General features: G+C 35.8%; 2 protein-coding genes across 15 annotated transcripts in view; both read right to left on the reverse strand.

Moving 5' to 3' along the window:
• Nucleotides 1–27,167, reverse strand: part of LOC141447435 (5-hydroxytryptamine receptor-like) — a 427,009-nt gene that overhangs the window by 301,891 nt on the left and 97,951 nt on the right. The gene's annotated exons all lie outside the window — the stretch shown is intronic.
• On the reverse strand, nt 15,265–15,939 carry LOC141446604 (uncharacterized). The gene has a single exon (XM_074113149.1). The coding sequence runs from the start codon at nt 15,937–15,939 to the stop codon at nt 15,265–15,267; it is 675 nt and encodes a 224-aa protein (XP_073969250.1).

A 27,167-nucleotide genomic window follows, 5' to 3' on the forward strand; every position in this document is an offset into this window, starting at 1 on the left:
TAGAGAATCGGGAAGGCATGCTGAGAGAGGGGCCAGCCAATGCTGGAACTCTCTAGAGGTTGGAAGGAAGTTTAGGAAATTGGTAAAAGGTCGCGGGGGCCAACGTCGTTTCAGGCGTCGTGGAGGCTTGTGCTGTGGAGATTAGGATGTATGGTTTAGGCTATTATGGAAATTAAGGAAGCCGAGAATGGATTAGGTCATTGACAAAAGGGATATTGAGGTCTTATAAGGAGGGTTAAATTAGCTACATAATAAGGAGCGTTGACGATATGCCGAAGGCCTTTAGATTGAAAGGATTTGGATTCTTTGGATGTTGGATGGTTTTGCAAAGTCCCACAGCTCAGCTCCGTAGGTCCAGATGGGTCTTAGTAGTGTCTTGTATAGAGTCAGTTTGTTCTGTACGTTCATGGCTGATCTCCGTCTTTGTAGTTGTCCGTATCGTCTATTTATTTCTTGTCTTTTCTGTCTATTGAGGTAGGTTCCAGGTTAGTCGACTGTCTAAATACAGTTCTAGGTACCATACTTGTGGGGAGGTCAGTATTCCTCATATTAACCATTAAATAAAATCAAAGCCCAGAGACCAGGGGCATAGAACCCACTAAACCAACAATACATCTTAGCTTTGCGGGTCTAGACTATCTATTAACGCCTAACATACGAGTACTTTACCACACATTTCTCATATTAACCATTAAATAAAATCTAAAGCCCAGAGACCAGGGACATAGAACCCACTAAACCAACAATACATCTTAGCTTTGCGGGTCTAGACTATCTATTAACGCCTAACATACGAGTACTTTACCACAAATTCCTCATATTAACCATTAAATAAAATCTAAAGCCCAGAGACCAGGGGCGTAGAACCCACTAAACCAACAATACACCTAAGCTTTGCGGGTCTAGTCTATAACAGCCTAACATACTTTACCACAAATTTCTCATATTAACCATTAAATAAAATCTAAAGCCCAGAGACCAGGGGCATAGAACCCCCTAAACCAACAATACATCTTAGCTTTGCGGGTCTAGTCCTATAACCGCTCGGCCTGCGCAGCCCCTATCATTCCGGTCTGATATGTACAATATACCTAAATCGTCCTTACAGCTTAACCATCATCTAATTCACGTTTGTCTAAAGGCATACTTAATGTTACTTAAACTTAAATAGTATAACAAATAATGATTCCATTAAAGAAAATGTGATGTCACCTCTTACTAGACTCGTTCTTCGACCTCTGAAAGGGATTCAAATCAATATGACAGAACTAACTAACGTAAGTTTAGTTCGAGTACAAATGAAACCCTTTAGCGACATCCTGGACAACCCTTACCCTCTCCCCTAGAAGGGCCCGTAATAGAATTTTCTACTAAAAATTTATCAAACGAAGTTAAGCTATTTCCTGCTCTTACTAGCATAAGTTCCACTGAACGTCATTATATCAATAATTTCAGTAATTTGTTTTTACGTTTTACGTATGCTTTACTGTGTTAGAGTTAATAATCATACAATCTTTATTTTTTTTAATTAGTTTATTTATTTTGCAACTGTATCTAGTACAATAGGCAAAAGTGATGAGAGATAAGGGATGGCGTAAATACACATGCACGTGTACATACTCGTACATGTGCGCCAAGAGGCGTGAGTGGAGTGAACGACGACCATCCAATGATGGAAGCCGTTAGTTTGCCCAGGTTGGCAAGCTTACACAGCAACCATCCTAGGAGGTCGGCGTTATATGTTGAGATGGTCACGTGGCCACCGCCGGCTTTAGTCTACGCTGTGGAATTGAATGAAGTGTTGTAGTGGAGTTTTGGATCAGAGGGTTGTAATGACTGTGTAGATTTGTAGTGGAGTTTTGTGTACAATGATTGGGGCTAATTCAGAGACGAGAGGAATATTTAGATCACAGAGTGTATAGTATGATTGGAGACGTAGAAGGAAGCGTTAACTATTGTTCTTAGAATTTTAGACTGTAAGGTTTGAAGTCGGTTAATGTTTGATTTTTTGGCACTTCCATAGAACTGTATTCTGTACGTCCATATTGGGGCAAGTAGAGCGGTATACAGTAAAGGTTTATTATATAATCTACGCATAATTTTGTATTCAATTCGATATACGTATTCTTCCGGAACTTGAAACAATCGAGAGAACTTAGCATGGAGAACACAAAGAAGGTATTTTTATTTTTTTACCGGAAGAAAAGGTCAACCTGAATCGCTGATTCTCCGTTTCTTTTTAGAATAAGTTCCTCTGAACGTCAATATATCAATAATTCCAGTAATCCGCACAAAGGAGTCAGTGTAAATGATGACCTAACCTTCAATTGATTTCGTAATATTGTCTTGGGAAAGAAGGTGTGTATTCTCCCGGAAATGAGCTCAAATTAGTGGACAGAAAAGGACAAAAAAAAAAGAAGGATTTGGGAATCCATTCCTGGCATATCACAAGGAATCACCAGGATAAGCACCACACTTTTGAACCCATAAAACCTACACAGAATGAACACAAAGAGCGGTGGTTACCATTAAGTGGATCCTAGACAGAAGGGCCTCCCCCTCCTACTCTAACAACCTGGCCGACAGCTTCACTTGTTGGGGAGGGGGAATCAATGATGAAGGCCAAGGCGGGGGGGATGAATCTAATAGTGTGAAAGAGTTTACACAAGACTTATTTTAATCATTCGCTCTCCATCAGACGGACAGCTTTGATCAATATTTAAAAAACATTTTATAATTCCATTAATGTTAAAAATAAATTATTTAATTTTAAATATTTACCTAAAAATGACTGCAATAAATATAAAATCAACCTATTTTTAAGAACAACATTGTGGCCATGTTGTTTTCTAGTTCTTCTCATAGCTAATACAATACGCTAGCCGCATGGCTAATCCCTCATTGTCTTTATTATTTTTACTTCTCATCATAAGTGCAAAGCCTTCTTTTCCAAATTAGGCTACAGCCAATTCTACAGATTAAGATTAGGAACGTCTCCTAATCTATTTGGGAGAATTCTAGTATTAACGCCACGTTGTACGAGGGTCGTTTGAAAAGTCCGTGCAAAAATAAAAACTACTTAATTTTTTGGGGTAAACCTTTTTTATTTTTCAACATAGTCTTCTTTTAGGCTTATACACTTCGTCCAACGCTGCTCTAGTTTGTTGATCCCTTCCGAATAATAGGATTTGTCCAAGTCTGAAAAATAGCCATTCGTTTCTGCAATCACCTCCTCGTTTGAATAAAATCTTTTTCCCGCCAGCCATTTCTTCATATTGGGGAACAAATAGTAGTCCGAGGGAGCCAAGTCTGGAGAATAGGGGGGGATGTGAAACGAGTTGGAACCCTATTTCCATTAATTTTGCGACCACAACTGCTGAAGTGTGAGCTGGTGCGTTGCCGTGATGGAAAAGGACTTTTTTGTGGGCCAATCGTGAGCGTTTTTCTTGCAGCTCGGTTTTCAAACGGTCCAATAACGATGAATAATATGCACCTGTAATAGTTTTACCCTTTTCCAGATAGTCGATGAGGATTATTCCTTACGAATCCCAAAAGACAGTCGCCATAATCTTTCCTGCCGAAGGAACGGTCTTCGCCTTTTTTGGATTGTTTAGATTGTTCTTTGGTCTCAGGAGTGTAGTGATGTATCCATAATTCATCCACAGTGACGAAACGACGCTTAAAGTCCTGCGGATTCTTCTGGAACAGCTGCAAACCGTCCTTGCAACACCACACGATTTCGTTTTTGGTCAAGCGTGAGCAATCGCGACACCCATCTTGCGGATAGCTTTGTCATGTCCAAATGTTGATGCAAAATATTATGTACCCGTTCATTCGAGATGCCCACAGCACTAGCAATGTCACACACCTTCACTCTTCTGTCATCCATCGCCATATCATGGATTTTATCAATGATTTCTGGAGTAGTAACCTCAACAGGGCGTCCAGAACGTTCAGCGTCACTTGTGCCCATATGGCCACTACGAAAATTTTGAAACCACTTATAAACTGTTCTAATCGAAGGTGCAGAGTCACCATAATGTTTATCAAGCTTCTCTTTAGTCTCCTGAGGCGTTTTGCCTTTCATAAAGTAGTGTTTAATCAACACACGAAATTCTTTTTCGTCCATTTTTTGAAAATCACTCGACTTCCTCGATTCAAACGAATGCCAAACACAAAGAAATAGACCGATCTGGCTGAAACATGGTGTGTGTTCTTCCAAGAGATGCTACTAACTAAACATAACCTCGATACGCGCCAGTAGTGCTATCTCTCTGACTTTGCTCGGACTTTTCAAACGTCCCTCGTAAATTAGCCAATTAGTTTTATTAATTGTTTCCTAATTCTTGTTAGTATCATCTTAGCAGAATCCGAAACCAAATTGGGCTTATTCTCTCACGTAAAGAAGATGTTTGTTTTTTTCACCCTCCAGTAGCGTGGCTTGATTTTTCTTAAATTACACTTTAGAGAGGTTTAGAACGAAATTTTGCTTGCGTTCAGCTATGTGGCTGTTCTGAAAACTGCATCAAACCATCATGCATCCGTACAAAAGATGTGCATGAATATGCATTTCCAGATTAAAAAAAGCATTCTTGTAGAGGGATTAAATTGAAAGGATTACCATAAAATGTAACTTCCTTTTACGAAAACGGGGGGAAAAAAAACATACAATATTCACTTTATAGGAATTTTATTGTATAATAAAATTTAGATGTATAAAGTGGATTAAAATTGGATAGACAGCCTATTGGAATACAGAAAGGAGCCCCTTTCCAGCGGTGGTGGTGGCAGTGTTGAAGATTGTTTAGGGTTTACCAATGAGCAAGTCTGGAGGGACTCAAGGCAAGCTGCTAGGGACTCCAGGACTCTCTGATAGTACAATGTCCCTTTTAAGATAATTTATTCCTAGCACGGATTTCATATCCGCCTTCAACTTATTTCTCGCGCTTCCGCCAAGGAGATAGTTTCATCCGCTTTTCTAAAGTCATAACAAAACAGTTACCGAGATTTCGTAAAGCATGGTAACTAACTCACGAACTTACAATACCAATGAATACAAAACAAAAAAGAATTCTAAATCATATTACTTCTGTTTAAGTTTAATCTATTTCCGTGAAACACAGAATCAGAATATCATGCAAAGCATATTGTTACTTTCTCAGACGTCACAGAGCGTTCCTCACTACCTCTGTGCAAGTTTCTGCATTTCCGGTTTTATGGAGAATTTCATTAAATTTAAAAAAATAAAAGTATCTTTAATTTTATCAACCGTAGCTCCATATGTTTACTGTATTCCTGGCCGATTCCGTACTTTCTTGCATCCTCATAGTGAACTCCTTAACTTAGGCAGGACAGAAAAAGATACACCTCAACTTAACAATAGTAATACGGTTCGCCTAGAACGATTTTAATTGAAAAGTTCACCAACATGAAAAATTTTTCTTTCCCCTTATTATTTGGGTCAAAACTAACCAAAATCCACTGAAAACCAAATCGGTTTACGTTGCGGATTTTTTTTTTTTTTAATTTTTGGTCAAGGAAGGCTTTTTTTTGCATTGTTAAGCCTAATAAATGGAAAAACAATACAGTTTTTTGCAAAACCAATGCATGCATTTTGAAGCTGAGGGAATTTCCGACAGATTCATGTATTTTATAAATGATAAAAATGAAATTTCGATATTCAAAGTCAATAAAAAAGACATTTTTGAGCAAAATAAGGCAAAAACAAGGTGTTTCTCGCATTTCAAAGCTTACTTAACAAATAAATCAACGTTTTTTTTTGTGGAAGGGAATGGGACTTTTCAAAAATGAGAAAAATTCCTGCAAAATACAATATTTATACACTGGAAAAATTGAAATTTTTCAATTCAAATTCATTTAATGAAACTTTTTGGATTAAAAGAGCCCAAATAATTTTTCTGAAGAAAAATATCTTAATGTTGAAATTTAAATACCTTAATATTTATTAAATACTAAATAATTATAAATAAGTAAAGTAACTACAAGTATTGCTTCTTAATTAATGAGATGGGTGTGCCTGGTGTTTCTTCGCAAGGTTCGCCTATATTGGGTTCGAAATTGTATTTTCCTTCGACTCCCTGGCTCAGATAGACCCCATACTTTTGTTAAATAGATCCCCGAGGGTCTATATAGACCACTTTGGCAACCTCTGTTATAGACAATAAGCCTTGAAGATGATCTAGTCCCAAAAATCGAAAGCTTGGCCCAATTAATAAATATCATAACTGAGATTGGCATTATTTTTTTTCTTCCTTCCGAATTAAATGAATCAAGTCACCAAAAAGTAATGAACAATACGAGTACTTGAGTAACAATCTTCTAAGTCAGTGATGGTGAACCTATGACCCGCGCAAGCTTTTTCACTGACCCACAATTGCTAGGCAACCATTTGTTTGTTTACGCGGGTTGATTTAGATTTTCTAATTGTGGTGGATAATTTATATTCTATCTGTATTTCTTTTTTCAATCACCCATTGACACAAAAGCAATTTAAATGCTATCTATAACCTTTAGTTTGATCATTACAGTTCTAAATCGCAAATGACGACAAATACTTTGGTAGTATTTTAAATAAAGCAAAAGTGTTTACAAAATAACAAATAAAATTGTATAATTTTACTCATATTTTGTTTGTTAAAAAAATCGACAACCCAAAGCACAAATAACCATATTTAGATTTTTCTTCAGATAAAACTCACTAATGTTCAGGTTTTATTCAGGTATGTTTGTGAAAAAGAGACTTCCATAGCACTTGTTTCGTCCCCGTTTTACCCGTTAAGCGAACTAAATTTTAAAGATGTTTAGTTTTGAAAATATTCAGTTTAAAATTTTTAACCCTAACTCTTGTGCAAATGGGCATTAGTGACCCAAGAGCTAGTACTAGAAAAAAAAAATGAACAAAATTTGACCCACGTCTCAAAAACGTTCGCCATCCTGCTCTAAGTGCTTTATTAGACTCATATAACTAAACCGATTTAATGTTATTCTATCAGGTGTTAGGCTAAAGTTGCAAAAAGATAAGCTAAAAGCGGATTGATTCTTGCTTTTTCAATAATACCAGCTTCGAATAACTTTTACTATTTTTTAAAAACAACAACTTTTATGTTATCTTAAAAGAAATTTATGTAAATCATATACTTTATCATCTCTTACTATTTCTTCCATGTCTTTGATTTTCTTGGAGACGTTACCTTTCAGCATTCGACTTATTGGAAACTTCACTTTCCTTTTGTTTCCAAATATACTTGATGTAAGAGGGGGACTTTCATTTCCATCATCCCATTTTCATACCCAATCCTGTGCTGTATCTTTCTTTTTAGTTTTCTACTTCGTATCTTCTTCCACTACTTTTGAAAGACATTAACCAAATATGTGTGTGATGTGTGTGTGTGTGGAAATGCGATCATATATAAAGAAAAACTTTCTGTTAAAGAAAATAACTTATCGTTCGGATAAATTCAAACTTTACTGATACGTTTTGGGAGGGGATACGATATCAATTTATGTGGTGCCGCCTCCTCACAATGATGTCAATATCTATTGATTCTATTTTTAGAAGGAGATTTGGGGAATCTTCGAAGACGTTCACGATTATTATGGGTGGAGGAAATTGGCTGAGTTAGGTTTTTTTTTTAAGTTCCGGTCAAGTTTGGTCACTCCTTAGCGGGATAGTGAAAGGTGCTATTTCCGCTGAGTGCCATAAAATTCACGCACTGAATTTCTATTGGCCGGTGCCTCACTTTTCCCTGACAATGTGAAAAACCTCACCACCGATTGGGTGCTTGCAAGCCCAATAGCGATCTCTAGCTCAATTTGCACATTTAAGTACTGCTAATTTATCAGTCAATGCATTTGGTTTCATTGGAACATTGACCGGTTTCCATAATTTCCGTGTTAGATTGTGATGAGTTTGGTGTTGGGAGATTTCGACTTCACTGATGTTGCCGTCTCCCCACTACATTTGGCTGGTGTGTAGTACCTCTAAAGTGGACTTCAATGACGTATTGGCCAACTTCATATTTTCCACTGTTCTTGGGTGACGTCACTTTATTTTTATTTTTTCTAATAACATTACTTTTTTTCCAATAAAAATGTTATTACTCAGAAAGTTTTAGTCCGAATTTGATTCTGATGACACGGTTAGGAAGACAGATAAATTTTCTAAAAATTGACACCATTTCGAAGCATAAGTTATTCTCCAAACAGCCACAATCTTCCTCCTGGATACTGGGAAAAATAAAAGTAATCGGAATTTTTAAGAAAACCCAATTAGGCCCTTTTGTGATCATTCTCAGACCTAGGTGCTGGCACTTTTTAGCAAAAGTTTCCTTGTCTAATGGGCTTTCTAACGGTATATCATTTTCCAGGATTCCTTTTATCTTCGTATGAGAAATTACCTTTGTTTTTGCAAGACAACGTGTTCACGAGCACTCAACAGTGTTAGTTTATCAAGTTGTTTAATTCAATGAAAACTCTTTTAAATGGACTAGTAGTCAATTTTTAAAGTAGACTGTCTTAAATTAAGGAAGTAAAAGGTTACAAATTGCACTTTAAACATTTACTAACACTGTTGAGTGCTCATGAACACGTTTTCTTGCAAAAACAAAGATAATTTCTCATATGAAGATAATAGGAATACTGGAAAATGATATACCGTTTTGAAAGCCCATTTAACAAGGAAATTTTTACTAAAAAAGTGCCAGCACCTAGGTCTGAGAATGATCACAAAAGGGCCTAACTGGGTTTTCTTAAAAATTCCGATTACTTTTATTTTTCCCAGTATCCAGGAGGAAGATTGAGGCTGTTTGGGAGAATAACTTATGCTTCGAAATGGTATAAATTTTTAGAAAATTTATCTTTCTTCCTAACCGTGTCATCCAGAATCGAATTCGGACAAAAACTTTCTGAGTAATAACATTTTTATTGGAAAAAAGTAATTTTTTTTAGAAAAACTCGAGAACAGAGGAACTCCACTTCAGATGTACTACACACAGTAGCCCAATGGGACATTACTTACTGGTTCATCCTGGATGGTCACCGGTTTTAAAATCCCTTAGATTTTTCACTTCCTAGAAGCTTCTTACAGTTCCGGTAATGGACAGCTTAGTCTGGTAACGAGCTAACGCTGTCCGGAAGCTGGCAGTGCACTTGAAAAGTGCTTCGGGCGCTAATGATCTGAGGATATTGATGCGCCTTAAGATGAAAATAATAATATTAATGATTAATGGGAAACTTAGGCCAATACAAAACAGGGAATGTTAGTTTTCATTGATCCAAATATTTACTTTCAACTTAGTTTCCATTATGAACCGACAAAAAAAGGGTGGAATGGAAAAACTGATGAAAATTAATTAACTTTCTCTTCTATCTGAGAATTGTGTCATGTATTCATTGTGGTGAGCTTCCAGTCCAGTCTTGAGCAGAGCGGCAAGAGGCCTTGATGGGAGTAAAAAGCCACTTGAAAGTTCCAAGCTCGCACTTGGGGCGATGAGCTTTTAAAGTGAATGGGCAGTATGCCAATAAGTTTTCTCTTATTCTCAAGTTGGACGACACCTTTCTCATCAGATCCTCCACATCTCTCTTACTCTCTCTCTGTCGCTTCAAGATCCTTTCAATTAAATATTCATTTACCCCCACTTCTTGTGCAATCTAATGAATATGAATTAGCACCTCTATAAATCTCTTCTTTCTTTTTTTCAAGGATAACTGTATTTCTATTTACTTGAATATATTATCCTAATTTATTTATTTATTGCTTTTTTTTCGTTCCCAAAATTGTGGGCGTACATATTAGCGGGACAAAACCGGATCGAATTTACAATCCCGTAAAATGATATTCAATAATTTTTTCCCCTTTTTTTTCAAAATTGTAAATTTCAAAAAAAAATTAAGTGAAAGTCAAGTGCCAGCTTCCGGGACTCATATTTTGTTTTTACTGAGAAAATATCACCGGAAGTAAGTTACTTTAACAATACAAATAAACCCTAAGTTCTTTTAAAAGTTGACAGCTAAAAGTAGTTTAGAGAAGCAGCATTTTTACAGTGTCCCCACTAAGGTCCCAAAGTTTATCCCTTCTTTCCAGCGTTGACACAGCGTTGAGTAGGCCAGTTTGTACAGTTTGACCCATTTAAGGTCAAATCCCAGGCCCATATCACTTATCTTCTCCATCATTCAATGTCCTTCTTCTTCTTTCACGCATCCTTCGATTTTAATGGGCACCTTTCACTTTGAGGGGGATATCTTCCCTCGCAAAAAAGAGTTGACAACATTCCTGTTTTCACCAGCAAAAATAACAGCTGTTTATTGAAGATAAATTGACAAAACAAATATTTATTTTTTTCAGAAAATAGTATATGTGCCTTTTATACATGTTTGAACATGCAAGCTCAAAGCTCAAATTTTGTATTTCATTTTGGGTAGGTACTAATCACAAAACTGGACCGTATTTTTGCAGCCAAAATTATTTACCCGGAAGTAGTAATTTACGGAAGTTTTTTTAAATTATGGTTTTTGGTTTTTTCGACCGTTATTGATAGATGATTTTTGGTGAATATCGAGGTGCGATCATCAATAAATACAACTTTTTTTGCTTTATACCAACGTTTCGGTAATTTTTACTACCTTCTTCAGGGTATTGTAAAAAAGTTTGTGAAGTTTAATGTAGAGCTACATGGATGATGACAACAGTCATGATGATATACTCGTAGCTCTACATTAAACTTCACAAACTTTTTTTATAATACCCTGAAGAAGGGTAGTAAAAATTACCGAAACGTTGGTATAAAGCATAAAAAGTTGTTTTTATTTAAGACCACACCTCGATATTCATCAAAAATCATTTTTTTAAATTTTAATTTTTTACACTATCTACTCCTCAGACATACCTACTTATCTTCAAACTACTCTTCTCACCTATGCTAAGGATACTGCCATCTTATCTACTAACAAAGATCCATTAATAGCTCATAGAAAGCTTCAGTCTCACCTCACCTCCTTAGAAAAATGGTTCAAAAAAATGGGCTATCAAACTGAACGAAACAAAATCTCAAAACATTACCTTCACTCTTCGACGCATCACTCTTCCTCCTGTCTTTTATAATTTAATTCCTTTGCCAGTAGTCAACCAGTAGTCCGCTACTTTGGGCTTTACCTTGTCAGAAGACTTACATGGAACCATCATACTCGACTTACAGAGAACAGAACTCAACAGACGCTTCCGACAACTGAGAAAAGACTACTCGACAACAGATCAAAACTTACTCTATGCAACAAAATACTTGTTACGAGTATGTAAGTATATTAAAGCCAGTCTGGGCTTAGCGAACTGTGGGGGTCCAACCAAACGCTCAAATCTCTCCAAAGGATCCCGGTCTTGTAGTCTAAAATTCTTCGCTCTATAGAAAAACGCTCCTTTCTACGTCACCAAATCAAACCATTCACACAGACTTGAACCATTTCCTTTCGTGCAACACAAGTGGCTGAAAACATGATACAGAAAATTCCATCTTAACATTATCACAATCCACTTGTACAACACTTCTATCTTCCAGAACATTTCCAGACACCACTTCTAGACTTCTTAAAAGATAGTGGCCTCGCGATCTCCTCTCTGATGAAGAGAGTCAGTAGAATTTAGAATGTTATTGGAGTGTTACCGCTGGGTAACTTCTCCACTCTGATATATTTGATATGTTGCTTATTGTTACCCTTGTTGATTATAACGCAAAACGCGTTGATTGTAACTAAATAAATTATTTAAAAAATAATAAAAAAATGTTTCTTAATAAAAGTAGAGAATGAGAAATTTTCTTTTACTTTATTGTACGTGAGAAAATTGAAAATTTTTAATCTCGATCATAATTTTTTATTTAATTTTATTGGCCCAGCTTCTGATCTAGGTACTAAAGTCATCTTCGGGGCTTATGCTTTATTAACAATTGTGTTTTGTTTTTCATTAAGATTAATGATTGCTGTGTCTTCTGTTCTGATTAGGTTACTCAGTACTGGAAGATGATCTTGTACCAAGATGGGAAGCTTAGATAAAAATAAGCAAAATATTATACAGGGTGAACCAGTAAGTATTGTCCAAAGGCCTACTGTGTGTAGTACATCTAAAGTGGAGTTCAATGACGTATTGGCCAACTTCATATTTTCCTCTGTTCTTGAGTGTCGTCACTTTAAAGTTTTTTTCTAAAATCATTACTTTTTTTTGCAATAAAAATGTTATTACTCAGAAAGTTTTAGTCCGAATTCAATTCTGAAGACACGGTTAGAAAGACAGATAAATTTTCTAAAAATTGACACCATTTTGAAGCATAAATTATTCTTCAAACAGCTTCAATCTTCCTCCGGAAACTGGGAAAATTAAATTAATCGAAATTTTTGAAGAAAACTGAATTAGGCCCTTACGTGATCCTTATCCAGACCTAGGTGCTGGCACTTTTTATAAAAGTTTCCTTGTCTAATGGGCTTTCAAACGGTATATCATTTTCCAGGATTCCTTTTATCTTCGTAAGAGAAATTACGTTTGTTTTGCATGAAAACGTGTTCACGAGTACTCAACAGTGTTATGGTACAATAGAAAATTTTGAGACTAAGTCTAACAGATAAGGGAAGTTTATTTGTAAGACACCTTGTTGAATTGGTTAATACCTAATTCAGATAGAACGATTATCTGTTAGTGGGTCCAAAGGGTTGTTAAGACTTATTCACATTTTTTTCTTTTTCGACAGGGTAGTTGTGTGTGATATTGTAATTTGGAGTAAATACAAAGTAAATATGAATTTTTTTTTTATAAAAGTAGCACTTGTTTAAAATATTTCCTAACATTTTCTCAAATATTTCAGAGTTTAGATTTATTTATTTATTATTTTCTTCCTTTTTATTGCAATTTGTAACCTTTGACTTCCTTATTTAAAGACAGCCTACTTTAAAATTGACTACTGGCCCATCTAAAAGAGTTTTCAATGAATTAAAAAACTTGATAAACTAACACTGTTGAGTGCTCGTGAACACGTTTTCTTATAAAACAAACGTAATTTCTCATACGAAGATAAAAGGAATCCTGGAAAATGATATACCATTTGAAAGCCCAATTGACAAGGAAACTTTTGTAAAAAGTGCCAGCACCTAGGTCTGATAATAATCACATAAGGGCCTAATGAGTTTTCTTAAAAATTTCGATTAATTTTATTTTCCCAGTTTACGGAGGAAGATTGAGGCTGTTTGGAGAATAATTTATGCTTCCTGTCAATTTTTAGAAAATTTATCTGCCTTTCTAACCGAGTCAACAGAATCGAATTCGGACTAAAACTTTCTGAGTAATAACATTTTTATTGGAAAAAAGTAATGATTTTAGAAAAAAACTTTAAAGTGACGTCACTCAAGAACAGTGGAAAATATGAAGTTGGCCAATACGTCATTGAACTTTAGATGCACTACACACAGTAGGCCTATGGACAATACTTACTGGTTCACCCTGTATATCTGAAATTGGCAATAATCTTTCCTCGATTCGGTTTAATGAATCATTCACGAAGAAAAGATTAACAATACTCTCCTTACTTATGGAAACAATATTATTAATGTTTTTTTGGTAATCCATTAATAATCTCCGATTATGCGAGAATTATATGCATAATATTCTGACTAATATTATATATAAGAATATAATAAAGATACAGTAAAATGAAGTAAATGTTGAACCTGTATTTGACAGGAGAAAATTGAAAGAATTTTTCTCTTCTTTTTTTTCAAATAAACTTCTTTTGTGAAAAGTAGGTAACTGAAGATGATGATGGTGACTGTTGAGGAAAAAGTGTAACGGCATAGTGTCCGTGGGGGGAGGAGGAGGGAGGGAAGCTTTTCTTTATGAAAACTTTTGAATTGAGAAAATAACCAATTAGAATAATCGTAATAATATGGCTCTTTCTCATTTCCTCTTTTATTGTTATTATTTTCCTCTCTCTCTCATTTCCTGTTATGATATTCCGGAATTAAATTTCTCTACTTAAATAATATGTACTCCACTAAAAATGCTTAAACAACATTGGAGGAATGTCAAGAAAAATGGAATGGTAGAAATTTTCTATTATTTTCACTTCCTTCCTTCGTATTTTCTCGTACGGGTAAAGCGTTTTAAACGTGCAGATTTTTGGATTTTCAGGTATTGTACCGGATATCAAAGTATCAAAGTTAATCTACAAAATTTGGTAAAACTTAAAGTTAATAATCATTTACTGGAGCCCCGTCAGCCCTGCGGTGTCCTTTTTCACACAAGATAGTGCGGATCACTTGGACATTACTTGGAGATAAACGACCTGACTATGATACTTTGCGCACAAGACTGAAATGACAAGTACACAACCAAATAGGTTACCATTTTTGCTTGCACGATTACTTTGATAGACGATCAAATACTGAAAATAAAGTTTACACTGAACTACAAAACGTTCCTAAAATCTTTTTCTTTTTTTTTGGGGGGGGGGTATGTAAGGTGCGCAACAACAAGGGTCCTTTGCACCTAAACTATACTGTAGAATAGACACTTTACTACACAGCCTAACCTACACCTAGTCAATCTGATCGATACAAACCTAACGGTTGGCCTAACTCCTATTTTCTTCTAACCTAACTAACTAATGTTGGGGTGGAGTACTCGATATTCCTCGCACCCCATAGAGATCTAACCTAAATTTTAAAAAACCTAATTACACAAAATTTGTATGTACACTCATACACTCATCCTAGTAAATACAATCATCCTAATAAATACAATCATCCTAATAAATACAATCATCCTAATAAATACAATCATCCTAATAAATACATTCATCCTAATAAATACATTCATCCTAATAGATATATTCCTATATATACATTGAGTGAAGTACTCTATATTCCTCTCACTCATTTACAATCCTAAATCTATTTACATTCACGCAGCCCATTCATACGCGTGCCAGGGTGCCAATCCCGACACAGACCCACCCGTCCTAGAAAGCAGTGGCTCCCGAGAAAGTGCAGGAAGACCTCCTGCGAGACAAGAAGACAAAAGTTTGCCCTTGGCATTGGCCCCCCTACACCTCTTTCACACACACATTCACACTGCCTAACTTACTCCTTCCTAAATTGTTACTATTATCAAATACTACTGTTATTTTTACTGCTACCAAACTTTTGTAAAATACCGATTTCTATAAGTTTGTATGTTAAAAGTGACCTCGCGTAGTAAAGTGTCTATTGTTACATTGAATTAAAAACATTAATATCTTTCAGAAATCGCAGAGTGTTTTGTACGCTGTTTTCATCGTCCTTCAATACTTCTTCCATTTGTGAGGAAATGTTACACTTTTGCCTAGCTTTGGAATACTTGGGGCATTCAACCAGGATATGGCGTACAGTTAAAGGGACGTTATTACACTCAGAGCAAATAGGTGGTTCTTCTCTTCTGAAGATGAAACCATGGGTAAATAGTGTGTGGCCAATCCTCAACCTGGCTAACACCACCTCCTCACGGCGAGTGTTTCGACATGATGTTACCCACTTCATTGGTGTTGACTTTATATTCCTCAATTTGTTAGTTAGAGGAACTAATTCCCAGTCTCTTATCCACTGGGACATAATTTTTGGTCTAAGAAAACTTTTCCAGTCTGAGGGCAGAATAATTTCATACTTATCGTTCAGTAACGTGGCATCTTTAGCAGCCCTGTCAGCGGCTTCATTGTTACTTAACCCAGTGTAACCCGGGATCCACAGAAAAATGACTGATTTGTGACTGCGTACAGAGGAGTATAGCAGCGTATGTATGGACTGGATCAGCTTGTTGTCCGTATCTAATTTGCATATTGCCTTTAGAGAACTTCTTGAATCAGAACAGATAATAATTTTCTTTTCTTTACTATTCAATAAGTACTCCATTGCTTTTTTAATGGCAAATAATTCCGCCGTGAATATACGTTCCTAAAATCGAGCTAGACTAAAGGACTCGAACTAAAGGTGCCAATCAAGGATTCTAACAGTCTTTCACAAGAACATGAAACATAACATTTATCAAAGACTGCATCTGAGTCCTATAAATAAAGTAAATAAAGTAAATACCTTCGCAAAAAAATAAATAAATAATTTCTAATTAAGTCCGAAATTTCATATTACATCCTAGCTTATTTCTCGGTTGAGCTTATTATCTCGGTTGAGCTTATTAATATTTATAACTTAAAAATGAGATGCTTAAAAAAAAAAAAAAAAAAAATTTCTAGGGACTTATTAAATTTTAAATAGCAACTTTGATGCACATCTTTTATAAAGGGAGCTTTTTACAAAACTTATTATATATTTTTTTTTCTTTTTTTTAATAAAATACCTGAATTTGAGGGTCAAGCCGTTAATGTACAGGAAGTTAACAGTTTACCTGTAAAAAAAAAAGATAGAAGATAAACGTATTGTTAATGAAATTTGAATAAAAGTATTTAATGAATATAAAAATTTTATTTTCACTTATTGCGTAAGAAAATTGTTGAGATCTTGTTAAATTTGTACTGATTATATCCGTTTTGAGATTTGATGAATTCGAAAATGAGTTCCTCCATTCTGTGCGTATTTTTTTTGGTTTCCTGTGTCTTATTCAATTCTGAGTTCGAATTAAACTCCTCTGCCGGAAACTACAAATTTACTGGCTAAATTTGTTTCCTTTTTTTGGGGGAAATTTGTTTTCTTTAAACTTTTGGAAGTTCATTGTAGACCCAATTCCGGTTACGTCGACCTTCTGAGTCGAATTGTGGTTTCTGATTGGAAACAGTCTTTATTTGTGGCAGCAGCAGATAGATGGCTTTATTATTTTTATTTATTTTTTTTATTAAATCCAAGCCCAGACTTACCTGTACCTATTTTTGGGATGTGCACAAGACTTTTGAGTCTCTGAAAGAGGACCGAGGCGAGATATCTTAGCGTTTTCCCTTAAAGGTAAACAAGAAGCGCAAGAACCGATGGTTAGTTGCTTTTCTCCTCTTTCTCCATTGTCGATAGAAAATTGCCCTCTCCACCAAGGGCTGACCCAATTGTACAGACAAAGAAGAAGGGAAAAATCTGACTTAGATTCACTAGAATTCACAATCCCCCTCCCCACTTAATTTCAAGCCATCTATAGATTGTCCCCTATTCTGAGGACAATCTCAAGATCTGTAAACAATCTTTCATGTTGAATTATCTTCTAACTGCAGCATTTAAATGGCACCAATTCTCCGTACTCGCTTTACCATTAAATCATCACCATATCTGCCCATCTTTTCATTTATCATTTCTGGTATTTAACTTCTTTAATTATCTTAGGTTTATTTAACATAATTTAATCTCTTTTCTTTTATTTCTCTACAAAAGTTAAAGGAGGCGCAACTTTTCCCTTCTCTGGACCACAAACAGTCCCAAAGACTAGAAATAACGTTTAAAGAAAGCCAGGAAAGAATTTCCACCACTGTCACAGAGATTGCGTTTACTATTACCAAATTCCGTTTTGCTTAACTTCCTTTTAGTAAAAGACATCGTTCATAAACTGTTTTGTGAATTAGTGAATAGTGAAGTGTCCATTCTCGTATTCCACTCCAGTCTACTACACACATACAGACTCCATGATCATAAGACCGAATAGAGTTCATTCCAGGATCGTCTTACGTACTCGTATTATCGGCTATCCAGTTTATCACCTTAACAGGCCATTATGAAGTCTATTCAAGATTGATTCAAGAGTGGGATTGTTTAGAAAAAGAAAACGGTAACAAAAAAAATTGAAGTTTTTGCCCATCTAGATTCTCATGATGTATTCAAGGTTTAGGAGCAATAAAGGTTTAGCTAAGGAAGGGTGCAGTTTTTAAGGGACCTGAACCTTCAGTGAATCAGTAATCAGTGAATGGAGCGGGGGGGGGGACACACTGGTCAGTGACCAATAGAAAGAGTTTTCTAGCAGCTTTGGTTTGCCCAAATTCACTGCAGCCAACTGTAGGCCAACTACAAACGGCCATTTCAAATTCATCAAACGCATTGGCTTCACAGGGATCTGGATAGAAGAACAAGCTCTGACAGAAAGATGATGAAACGTCACTGCACATTTTGGCTGGTATCCGGAAATCTCCACCACACTCAAGTCTGGTGAAACAGCACAGGGCTAGTGCTCTAAATAGTGGGTTCACAATTGACCTTTTTTTGGGTTGCGTTGGTTCTAGCGAACCTTCTATCTCCTCATTGACACAAAACATAATATCGCCACCACGTTTATTTGATTATAAACTCTAAAAAAATGTTCTTAATTATAATCACTCAAACGAATTGACCTCAATCTGAGGTATAAAATGTTGAAAAGACTACTCGACAAACGTTCTAAACTGATTCTGACGAACAAACGAACACTGTATACCGCTCTACTTGTCGCCAATATGGACGTACGGAATACAGCTCTACGGAAACGCTAAAAAATTGAACATCAACCGACTTCAGACCTTACAATCTAAAATACTAAGAACAAATAACGCTCCCTTCTACGTCTCCAATCACACTCTGATCTAAATATTCCTCTCGTCTCTGGAAATAGCACCAATCTCGCTACACAAAACTCCACTCAAATCTGTGGACAGTCATTTTACAACTCTCTGATCCACAACATGTCTACTACAAGCACTTCATTCAAATCCACAGCGCAGACTAAAGCGGTGGCCACGCGATCATCTCAACACATAACGTCCGGCCTCCTAGGATGGTTGCTGTGTAAGCTTGCCAATCTGGCGAACTAACGGCTTCCATCACTGGATGGTCGTCGTTCATTCCACTCACGCCTCTTGGCGCACATGCATGTGCGCGTGTATGTACACACATATATATGCGTGCGTGTGCATTGGTGCCATCCCTTATCTCTCATCTCTTTTGCTTATTGTACCAGGATACAGTTGCATAATAAATAAATAAATTAAAAAAAAAATTATAATAATTTAAATATAATTACAGCATTTAAATGATTATAAACGATGACATTAACAAGTAACATTACTTGAAAACTTCTCAAATACTTTGTTAATGTATATTTAAAACAAAAAAATAAAAAGAAAAGCCACTTTAAAAAGTAGGTATTTCAAGTCCCACATAATGATCATAAAGCACACTTTTGCGGACTTAAAAGTGGTTGTAGTTCTGAACTCTGTTTTTCTTATTAAAATGACGGAAGTACAAGAGATTTAAAAAAAAAAAAAAACTTATGGGTTAAGTTGGGTTGAGTTTTACATGAACTAGATGGGCGTTTGGGTTTGGGTTTGTATGTCCGCAGTTGTTGAGAACTTTATTTAACTTTATGTAAGGGGCCCACGGAAATGTACCCAGAAGTAACTGTGCGGCTTACCTTTTTGGCTTTTACATTTCGCTTGTATTATTTCGTTAATAATAAACTACTTGGGAGAAAATTTACAGACGCATGCGTACAAATACTACCAACACAGGGCCATCTACATACTCGTATAATATATATTCCTTGTACTACTCTCCCTAGTGTATACGGTATATATACACACACACACATATATATATGTATAGAAAACTTCCTTAGCTGGAGTTTAAATTAAAACGTACTCATATTACAGAGACATCTGCTTCTTCTCCAGCGCTGTGTATAGTAATTTAGTGCAGTAGCTCCGCCCCTCAGCCTCAGTCTCCCCCGATCTTCCACAAATAATATTCCAACATTGCAGTAAAATACAAACATATGTACGCATACATATATTAAACCGCATATGTATGTTTTTACCAGCTCATTCCCAATTCCATGGCAGCTGGAACTTTAAACTTCTTTGAATTCCAGAGTTGGCACTTAGTTACTCAACTTAAAAAGCAACTTATAGGCGTACACCCATACATCTTTATTATTTCATCTAATTTTATTAATTAGAATGCTAATTCTTGCTATTCGTATCAAGGGAATAGTCTAGCACAGTATTTTTTTTAGCATAAATGGCTTCACGAAATCACGGACCCCCGCCCAGAATCTGTTTAAAGTAATTGCGGGGACCCTTTGTGAAATTTTTTTTGACTATATTAAAGATTCAAATTAGCGAGGGATTGACCCAAAGAAAAAAAAATCTAAGTTTTCTGTAACTCAACCAACCCGGCATAGCCAAGCCCTGAAGAAGGCAATATATTTTTTCACAGAAACGTTGGCAAAAAAGACGGAGTTATTTTTTTTTTTCTGGACCGTTTCCTCGCCAATTTGAATCCTTTAATATAAATATTTTACGGTCACTAAAAGCTAAATATAAATTCATACGTGTTTTTACTATTATTTATTCGTGAAAAGTGCGTCGACAAAGTATTGTTGGCAGTAGCCTTTCTCTCTTTGCCCTGTCCATCACCATGGTATGACGCTAAAGTAAAATAGCTTTACTTATAGGAAGAAAAAAAAAAAAATCTAAGGGCTAGCAGCTGGATTCGAACTAGTGATCGCGTTGGAATCCACTATTCAATAATCCCTTCTCTATATTTTGATTAGTGCGACAATGGCCCAAAAATGAACGCAACAAGAGAAAACAAATGACTGGAAACAGCTTCATAAGTGAGTGCCCTTTGTTGGGTCTTTTAGCATTAAAATTGTTTTGTGTCAGTTTTTGAGCTGGCCCGACGCGACAACCCCCAATCTGGAGGACCAGGAGCTTTGATTTCGGGGTCCTCCTCCCCTAGACAAATTGAAGGATCACTGAGGGTCACAGAGAGAGTCATAGGGTTGCTTAATCCTCTACTGTGGAGCAGTAACTGACTACTGTCAGTTAAAAGGCTGATGTATATAGTTCCATAGTCGAAAGCATTATATTGGTACGGTAGTGAAACATGGACTCCAGGAAGTCAAGAGAGAGAGAGGGAAATTGTTGGCAACCGGGATGGATTTTTTTTTTGGATAAGGCCCCGTTTAGAAATTCGGTGATAAGAAAGACCTATAGAAGTAGAGAAAAGACATCCTCCAAAGAATAACGGAGGAAGATGGTTGGAGGGGCTCGGACATGTTTCATGGGATGGAAGAGCAAAGGATACTCTAGACGGATCATGGAATGGGACCCAGAGAGAAGAAGGAGAAGAGGCAGGCCGAAGCTGTCATGGCTGAAGATGTGGCTAAGGAGGATATGGGCTGGATATGGTGTTTCAATAGAAGATGCAAAAGATAGAGAGTTTTGGAGGAGTAAAATAGAAAATTAAATTAGTTTGGGCGAGGGAATCCTCACTGGGGAGGGGAACCCTTGGAAAAAAGAAAAAGTGAGAGCGCTCATCGGCGGTGAAGAAACGGCCATCCAGCTGTTGATGCCATCTTGGCAGGAGGTTCATGGCACTACACAGTCAATGCTCTCAGCACGTCTGGAAGAAGCCATGGACACTTTAAACATCATGGTAGATTTCGTGTTTGAGGATGGAGCTGGGAATGGAATTTTGGGAAAAATTCCTAGACCATCGGTTACGGTACACTGATCAATGATTCTGAAGAGCCGAACCTGTCCTTGGCAAGAGATTTTCTGGACCGTATTGGATTAATCGAAGCAAATTTCCTCTACAATACTGCAGAATCTCCAAAACTTTTTTTTATCTACCATTAATTTCAATGACAATTCCATTTTTTGATGATGTATTTGGCAAATGTGGCTAAGACTTCTGGAGTAGTTACTGGGATACTTAAATTCTAAGTAGTACTTTTGACGTGAATACGTCTTTAAATTTGCTATCATATGGAGGCAATCTAAAAAACCTAATGATAACAAAAACGGGGGATACAGTTTGGCATTATAGTTTTGAATCTATCGTCTACCTCCAAAATTAAATTAGGATAGCTAAAGAATCAAAGAATTCATTACGATAAGCGAGGACTGTGACGCATCGCGCGCGTTGCAGGGGGAAGCGTCGCCATTTTTAGATCATTTTGCTGCGTATCGAGATTTGCAAATGGTATAACTTTTGACTCGGAGCAGCTACGATGTTCGTTTAAGTTTTAATCGTCAGCTGTCGTCACAATCTATCGATTGTATATAAAACATTAGTGTAAAATAGTGACAGTGAATATAATAAGGTGTTAGAATAAAAAAATATTATCAAAAATATATGTCGGCCCTATACGCGTCGAAAAGCCAAAACCAAATACAGAGATCGTATATAGTTGGAAAGAGCTTCTCAAAAACAATCGAATGGTAATAATAAAACACCATATGACCGAGTCAAGCTGTGCCGGGATCGTAAAAGAATGAATGCGGCCGAGCGGATCAACTTCGGTGTCAGTACAGCTGGGGCGGTTGAAATTATGCAAGTGGATGGTGAAATCGCTTCTACATCGACAACGGACTGTATAGGCATAGGTTGTGTTCGATCGTCGATTATGAAGACAAAGTTCGCAGCAGGTTGTACACGTTTCACTACGACGTTTGTCAACAATCCATTCGGACATAAGTGGTGATGTGTGTGATCGTCTATGGTTTCTGCGCTCATTGAAGCTAACAAAAGACAAACACAATTACCGCTGCTTAATAATAATTTCCCTGAAGAGCCGGTAGCGGACTTTAAACTGTGCGGTACATGTAAAAAAATCACTGGACTCGGACAAAGTGCCCACGCTGTCACGTTCGAACGGATTTGTGTATCCACCTAAGCAACACGGGTTGCCCGCATTAGATCCGATCAGTGCTCGTCTAGTATCACCGCGACTGATATTTATACGTCAACGTATTCACGTACAACACACGGCCGTGTCCATGACACAGCCACACCATCTTTTTTTTTTTTTAGGTTTTCTGTAAATACAAAACCCCATTAACCTTTAAGCACTACCATAAGTCTCTCTTCAGTATGAATGAAGACTTTTGAAAAGATAATGCTATTAAACTTTGATTGAAAATAAATATTATTTGTATTCACACCAGCTTTTGCAATCGATATTAATCGAGATATATTAAATTAATTAGCTTCAATGAACTCCATTCCAGTGTTACCAACCTCTAATTAGTTTCATTTAATTTCCCTTTATCTCATACGCCTTTCACGTGAAAAGCGTATAAAATTATCATTACCATAAAATTATGTGTAGTAATTTTAATACGTGATTTTCATTTATATATAGGAAAATGAATTAGAAAATTGGAAAATTCAATCCTCTTCATTATATTCAATTTTAATTGTGCCCCCTCCTTAACTCACACCCACCGTACACACGAAACTCACAAACGAATTTCTCTTTGTTAATAAAAATTAAATTTATAATTAAATTTAACGAAAGTAATATTTAATTATTTTATTTAAAAAAATCCTCAGATGTTACAGCATCCTGCAGTTAACAACCAAAAAAAACTTATGCCCAGGTATTGGCTAAAAAAATAAAATTTCCAAACAATTACGTAATTATAATTAATCTAGGACAATTTTAAATTAATTCATGCTTTTAATGTTTTTTACTTTTTTGATTAAATTGTTCTTGATCATGACTTCGCCACCACAAGTGCTGCTACAATCAAAGCGTGGAAGTCCAGAGTTTTGGCTTGCCTATCCGTTGGTTGTGCCCACTTTGAATAGATTCTTTAAAAAAAAATAACGTAATTTTGACAGTAAACTGAAACTTGTTTTTCATATTTTAAATTACCATAAATTTTGAAAAACCTAACTGATTTCAAATATTTTGTTTTTGTTTTTTTTAGGAGCTCAAATACTATAAAAGTATGCAACAAAAAATATAACGTTCCATTTGAAAAAAAAAAGTTGGATGCTGTATCTCGAGATACAAGGATTTAAAAAAATGGGTCAATCACTGAAAATAAACTAGACTAAAAATGATTAAATACGTGTTTTCTATTTTTTCGAAATTTCCCGCCGTTAAAAAAAAAAGTGGGTGGAGCCTGTAACCATGGTCACCCTGTATATGTCTAAAACTTAGGTAAGCTCATACGTATTTTCAATATTACGTATGTACATACATATATACATAATAAAAACTCGATTTTTGTTTCCCCCTTCTTGATAATTCAAACTTCTTGATAATTCGAAGTCTCGATAATTCGAATTTTTCTTGCAGTCCCTTGGATTTCGTTTTATCGAGAGTCGACTGTATAACATTTACGTGATGTATAATCTGTACATCAAACTGATGATTGCACCACTGATGATGGATGAAAGTCCGAAAACCAGTCAGATATTTTAAAATAAACGCCGTTCGGTAAAGTGCTACTATACCCGCAAAACATGCAAGTGTTGCTGGTACGATTTATATATACTATAAATAAAGTTTGGAATAAAATATCTCTTGAAGAATCGGAATCATTTTTTGGGAATTCAAATAGTTTTATCGTTAAATATTTGATAAATTGTTCAAAAAAGAAAATTTAGAAAAACAAAAAAATTGTTTTAATTTCTAGTTTTATATCATTTTATTAAAAATTAATTTTTAAGTAATTTGAGTTCTGAACTTTCCTCATCGAAATTCCCGATCGACCCAGAGTTGTGTGTACATTATATATCATCAGAACGCATTGTTATTTCAACTGAGGTCAGGTCTGTGGGTTTAATCAACTACTCACTCTCTCTTTGTCCAAAGTACTCAAAACAATTCCCCAAAATGTTAAACATGTTTACAATGAAAATTTAAATTATATTTGACAATGAAATTAGAGAAATAGTAATAAATTCTAACAAATACATCGGTTCCCGTAATATTTATCCAGGTTACTAAGCACTGTTTTTTTGAATAAAAGGAATTTTGAATAAAAGAAGGACATCAAATTGAACTTAGTTCGCTTTTGAAGAGCTGATGTGGCTTAGCACGAGTCTTAGATGGTGGGTCCTTTAATCAATTCTCAAAGCTCTGACTCGCTCCTATTTTGGACAACAAAAAATACTGTGGCTGCGTCATGGACACGGCCGTGGTGTTGTACGTGAATACGTTTACGTAACTGGTTATATTTTTTATATAAAATATTTTTATTTATGCACTTAGGATGAAATCAAGTATGCCTATACACTCCCGTTGTCGATGTAGAAGCGATTTCATCATCCACTTGCAGAATTTCAACCGCCCCCAGCTGCAGATGTACTGGACACCGTCGTTGATCCGCTCGGCCGTATTCATTCTTTTACGTTCCCGGCAGCACAGCTTGACTCGGTCATATGGTGTTTTATTATTACCATTCGATTGTTCTTGAGAAGCCCTTTCCAATCGTATACGATCTCTGTATTTGGTTTTGGCTTTTCGACGCGTATAGGCCGGACATTATATATTTTTGATAATATTTTTTTATTCTAACACCTTTATTATATTCACTGTCACTATTTTACACTAATGTTTTATATACAATCGATAGATTGTGACAACAGCTGACGATTAAAACTTAAACGAACATCGTAGCTTCTCCGAGTCAAAAGTTATACTAATTGCAAATCTCGATATGCAGCAAAATGATCTCAAAATGGCGGCGCTTCCCCCTTTACCGCGCGCGATGCGTCACAGTCCTCGCTTACCGTAATGATATTCTTTGATCCTTTAGCTATCCAGTGGTCTAATTTAATTTTGGATGTAGACGATAGATTCGAAACTATAATGCTAAACTGTATTCCCCGATTTTGTTATCATTAGGTTTTTTGGATTTCCTCCATATGATAGCAAATTTAAAGACCTATTCACGTCAAAAATCCTAAATTTGGAAACATATCGAAACAATATTAATATTCATAGTTACTGTAATCGTAAATTATATAGAAATGATTAGAATTTAGAAGGAAGCTGCCCTAACGAGCAGTCTCCTAGACAAACAAATCTAGTTTCAAACATTCCTACGATTTTTACTATTATTCTTAAGAATCTCAATTTTTTATTCAAATTTCGATTATTAACGTCATAAAAACAAGACGTTGACGAAGGTTTTTAACACTTCAAAAAAAAAACTAGTTACCTAATTGTGAACTGAACCTCGAAATCGGTTCAGTTGTGGTCTGAAAACACACTTCTCTTCGAATCCTGTATAGATGGATTCGATCCATTTGAAATTTGGACTCTAATAACTCCTTGAATTAGGTTAGCTTAATTTTTAACGTATTAAACTTTTACTGACTCATGCCAATAATTGAGTTGCCCAAAATAATTGTCCAGTTTTTAATTTTTTAAGTCAAACATAAATTTAGAAAACTTTTAAAATTTATGAATTCCATTTAATAACTCACTTCCGCTTTAAAAGGCAAAAAAAAAATAAAAACAAAAGAGCGCACATTTGTAGGGTTGTAAAAACGGACATGAAGCACATGATAAAACGGAAACGCTATATTTTAACGGTAACAGGATGTGCTTCAAGGAAAAACCGCCTTAAGTGTATTACTGTGTTTTAGAAGTGAAAAGCATTAACTGATTGGGTTTCTTTCTTGGACATTGCATCCCCCATTTTCAAAAGTAGAAATGAAAACGTTTTCCCCATTTCATATTTAAAGAAAAGAAAAAAAAAACATCTTACTGTCAAATTACTGGATATGCCAGATTTTCTTTGGCCTTTTTAATAGTTTCATTCAAATTTATTTTAAATATCAATTTTGAAAATTAAAAATTTCAAACACTCACATGACGTTTTCTTACCACAATATATGTAATCAACTTTTCTTGAAATTGGGAATTTGTATTAAAAAATAATAAATTAGTTCAATATTACACGTCTTCGCGGCAAAACAAAAATCCATTGAAGGAAAGGTGACTCCACTCATTCCGTTAGAGCAAAATTATAGTCACCTCCGGTGAGTGAGCTGTAAGTAAGCTACTAGGACAGAGGTCCCCAAACTTTTTACCCAGGGGGCCACAGTTCACTGTCCCTCAGACCGTTGGAGGCCGGACTATAAAACAAACTATTTTAAAGTTAAAAAAGTAAAAAAAACGGGAACAAATAGAATATTTTCAAATAAGGAACAAGTAAATTTAAATCACCAAACTGCCCAGTATTTCTGTGGGAACTATGGATCTGCTTTTTGGCTAATGAGATGGTCAATGTCCGGTTTAGTTATAGTGCTTTGCCTTTCTTCCTACTTCTGGCTGTTATTTTTACACTGTTTTCGGAGCCGTGACGCGTGTATCCCGCGCGTCATCGGAAGTAGTACTGTACATGAGCGACGCAGCACTTTGCGGCACCGCC

Source organism: Rhodnius prolixus, unplaced genomic scaffold (genome assembly GCF_049639745.1).
Source record: "Rhodnius prolixus isolate KJV_2025 unplaced genomic scaffold, Rpr scaffold_7, whole genome shotgun sequence".
NCBI classification, from domain to species: domain Eukaryota; kingdom Metazoa; phylum Arthropoda; class Insecta; order Hemiptera; family Reduviidae; genus Rhodnius; species Rhodnius prolixus.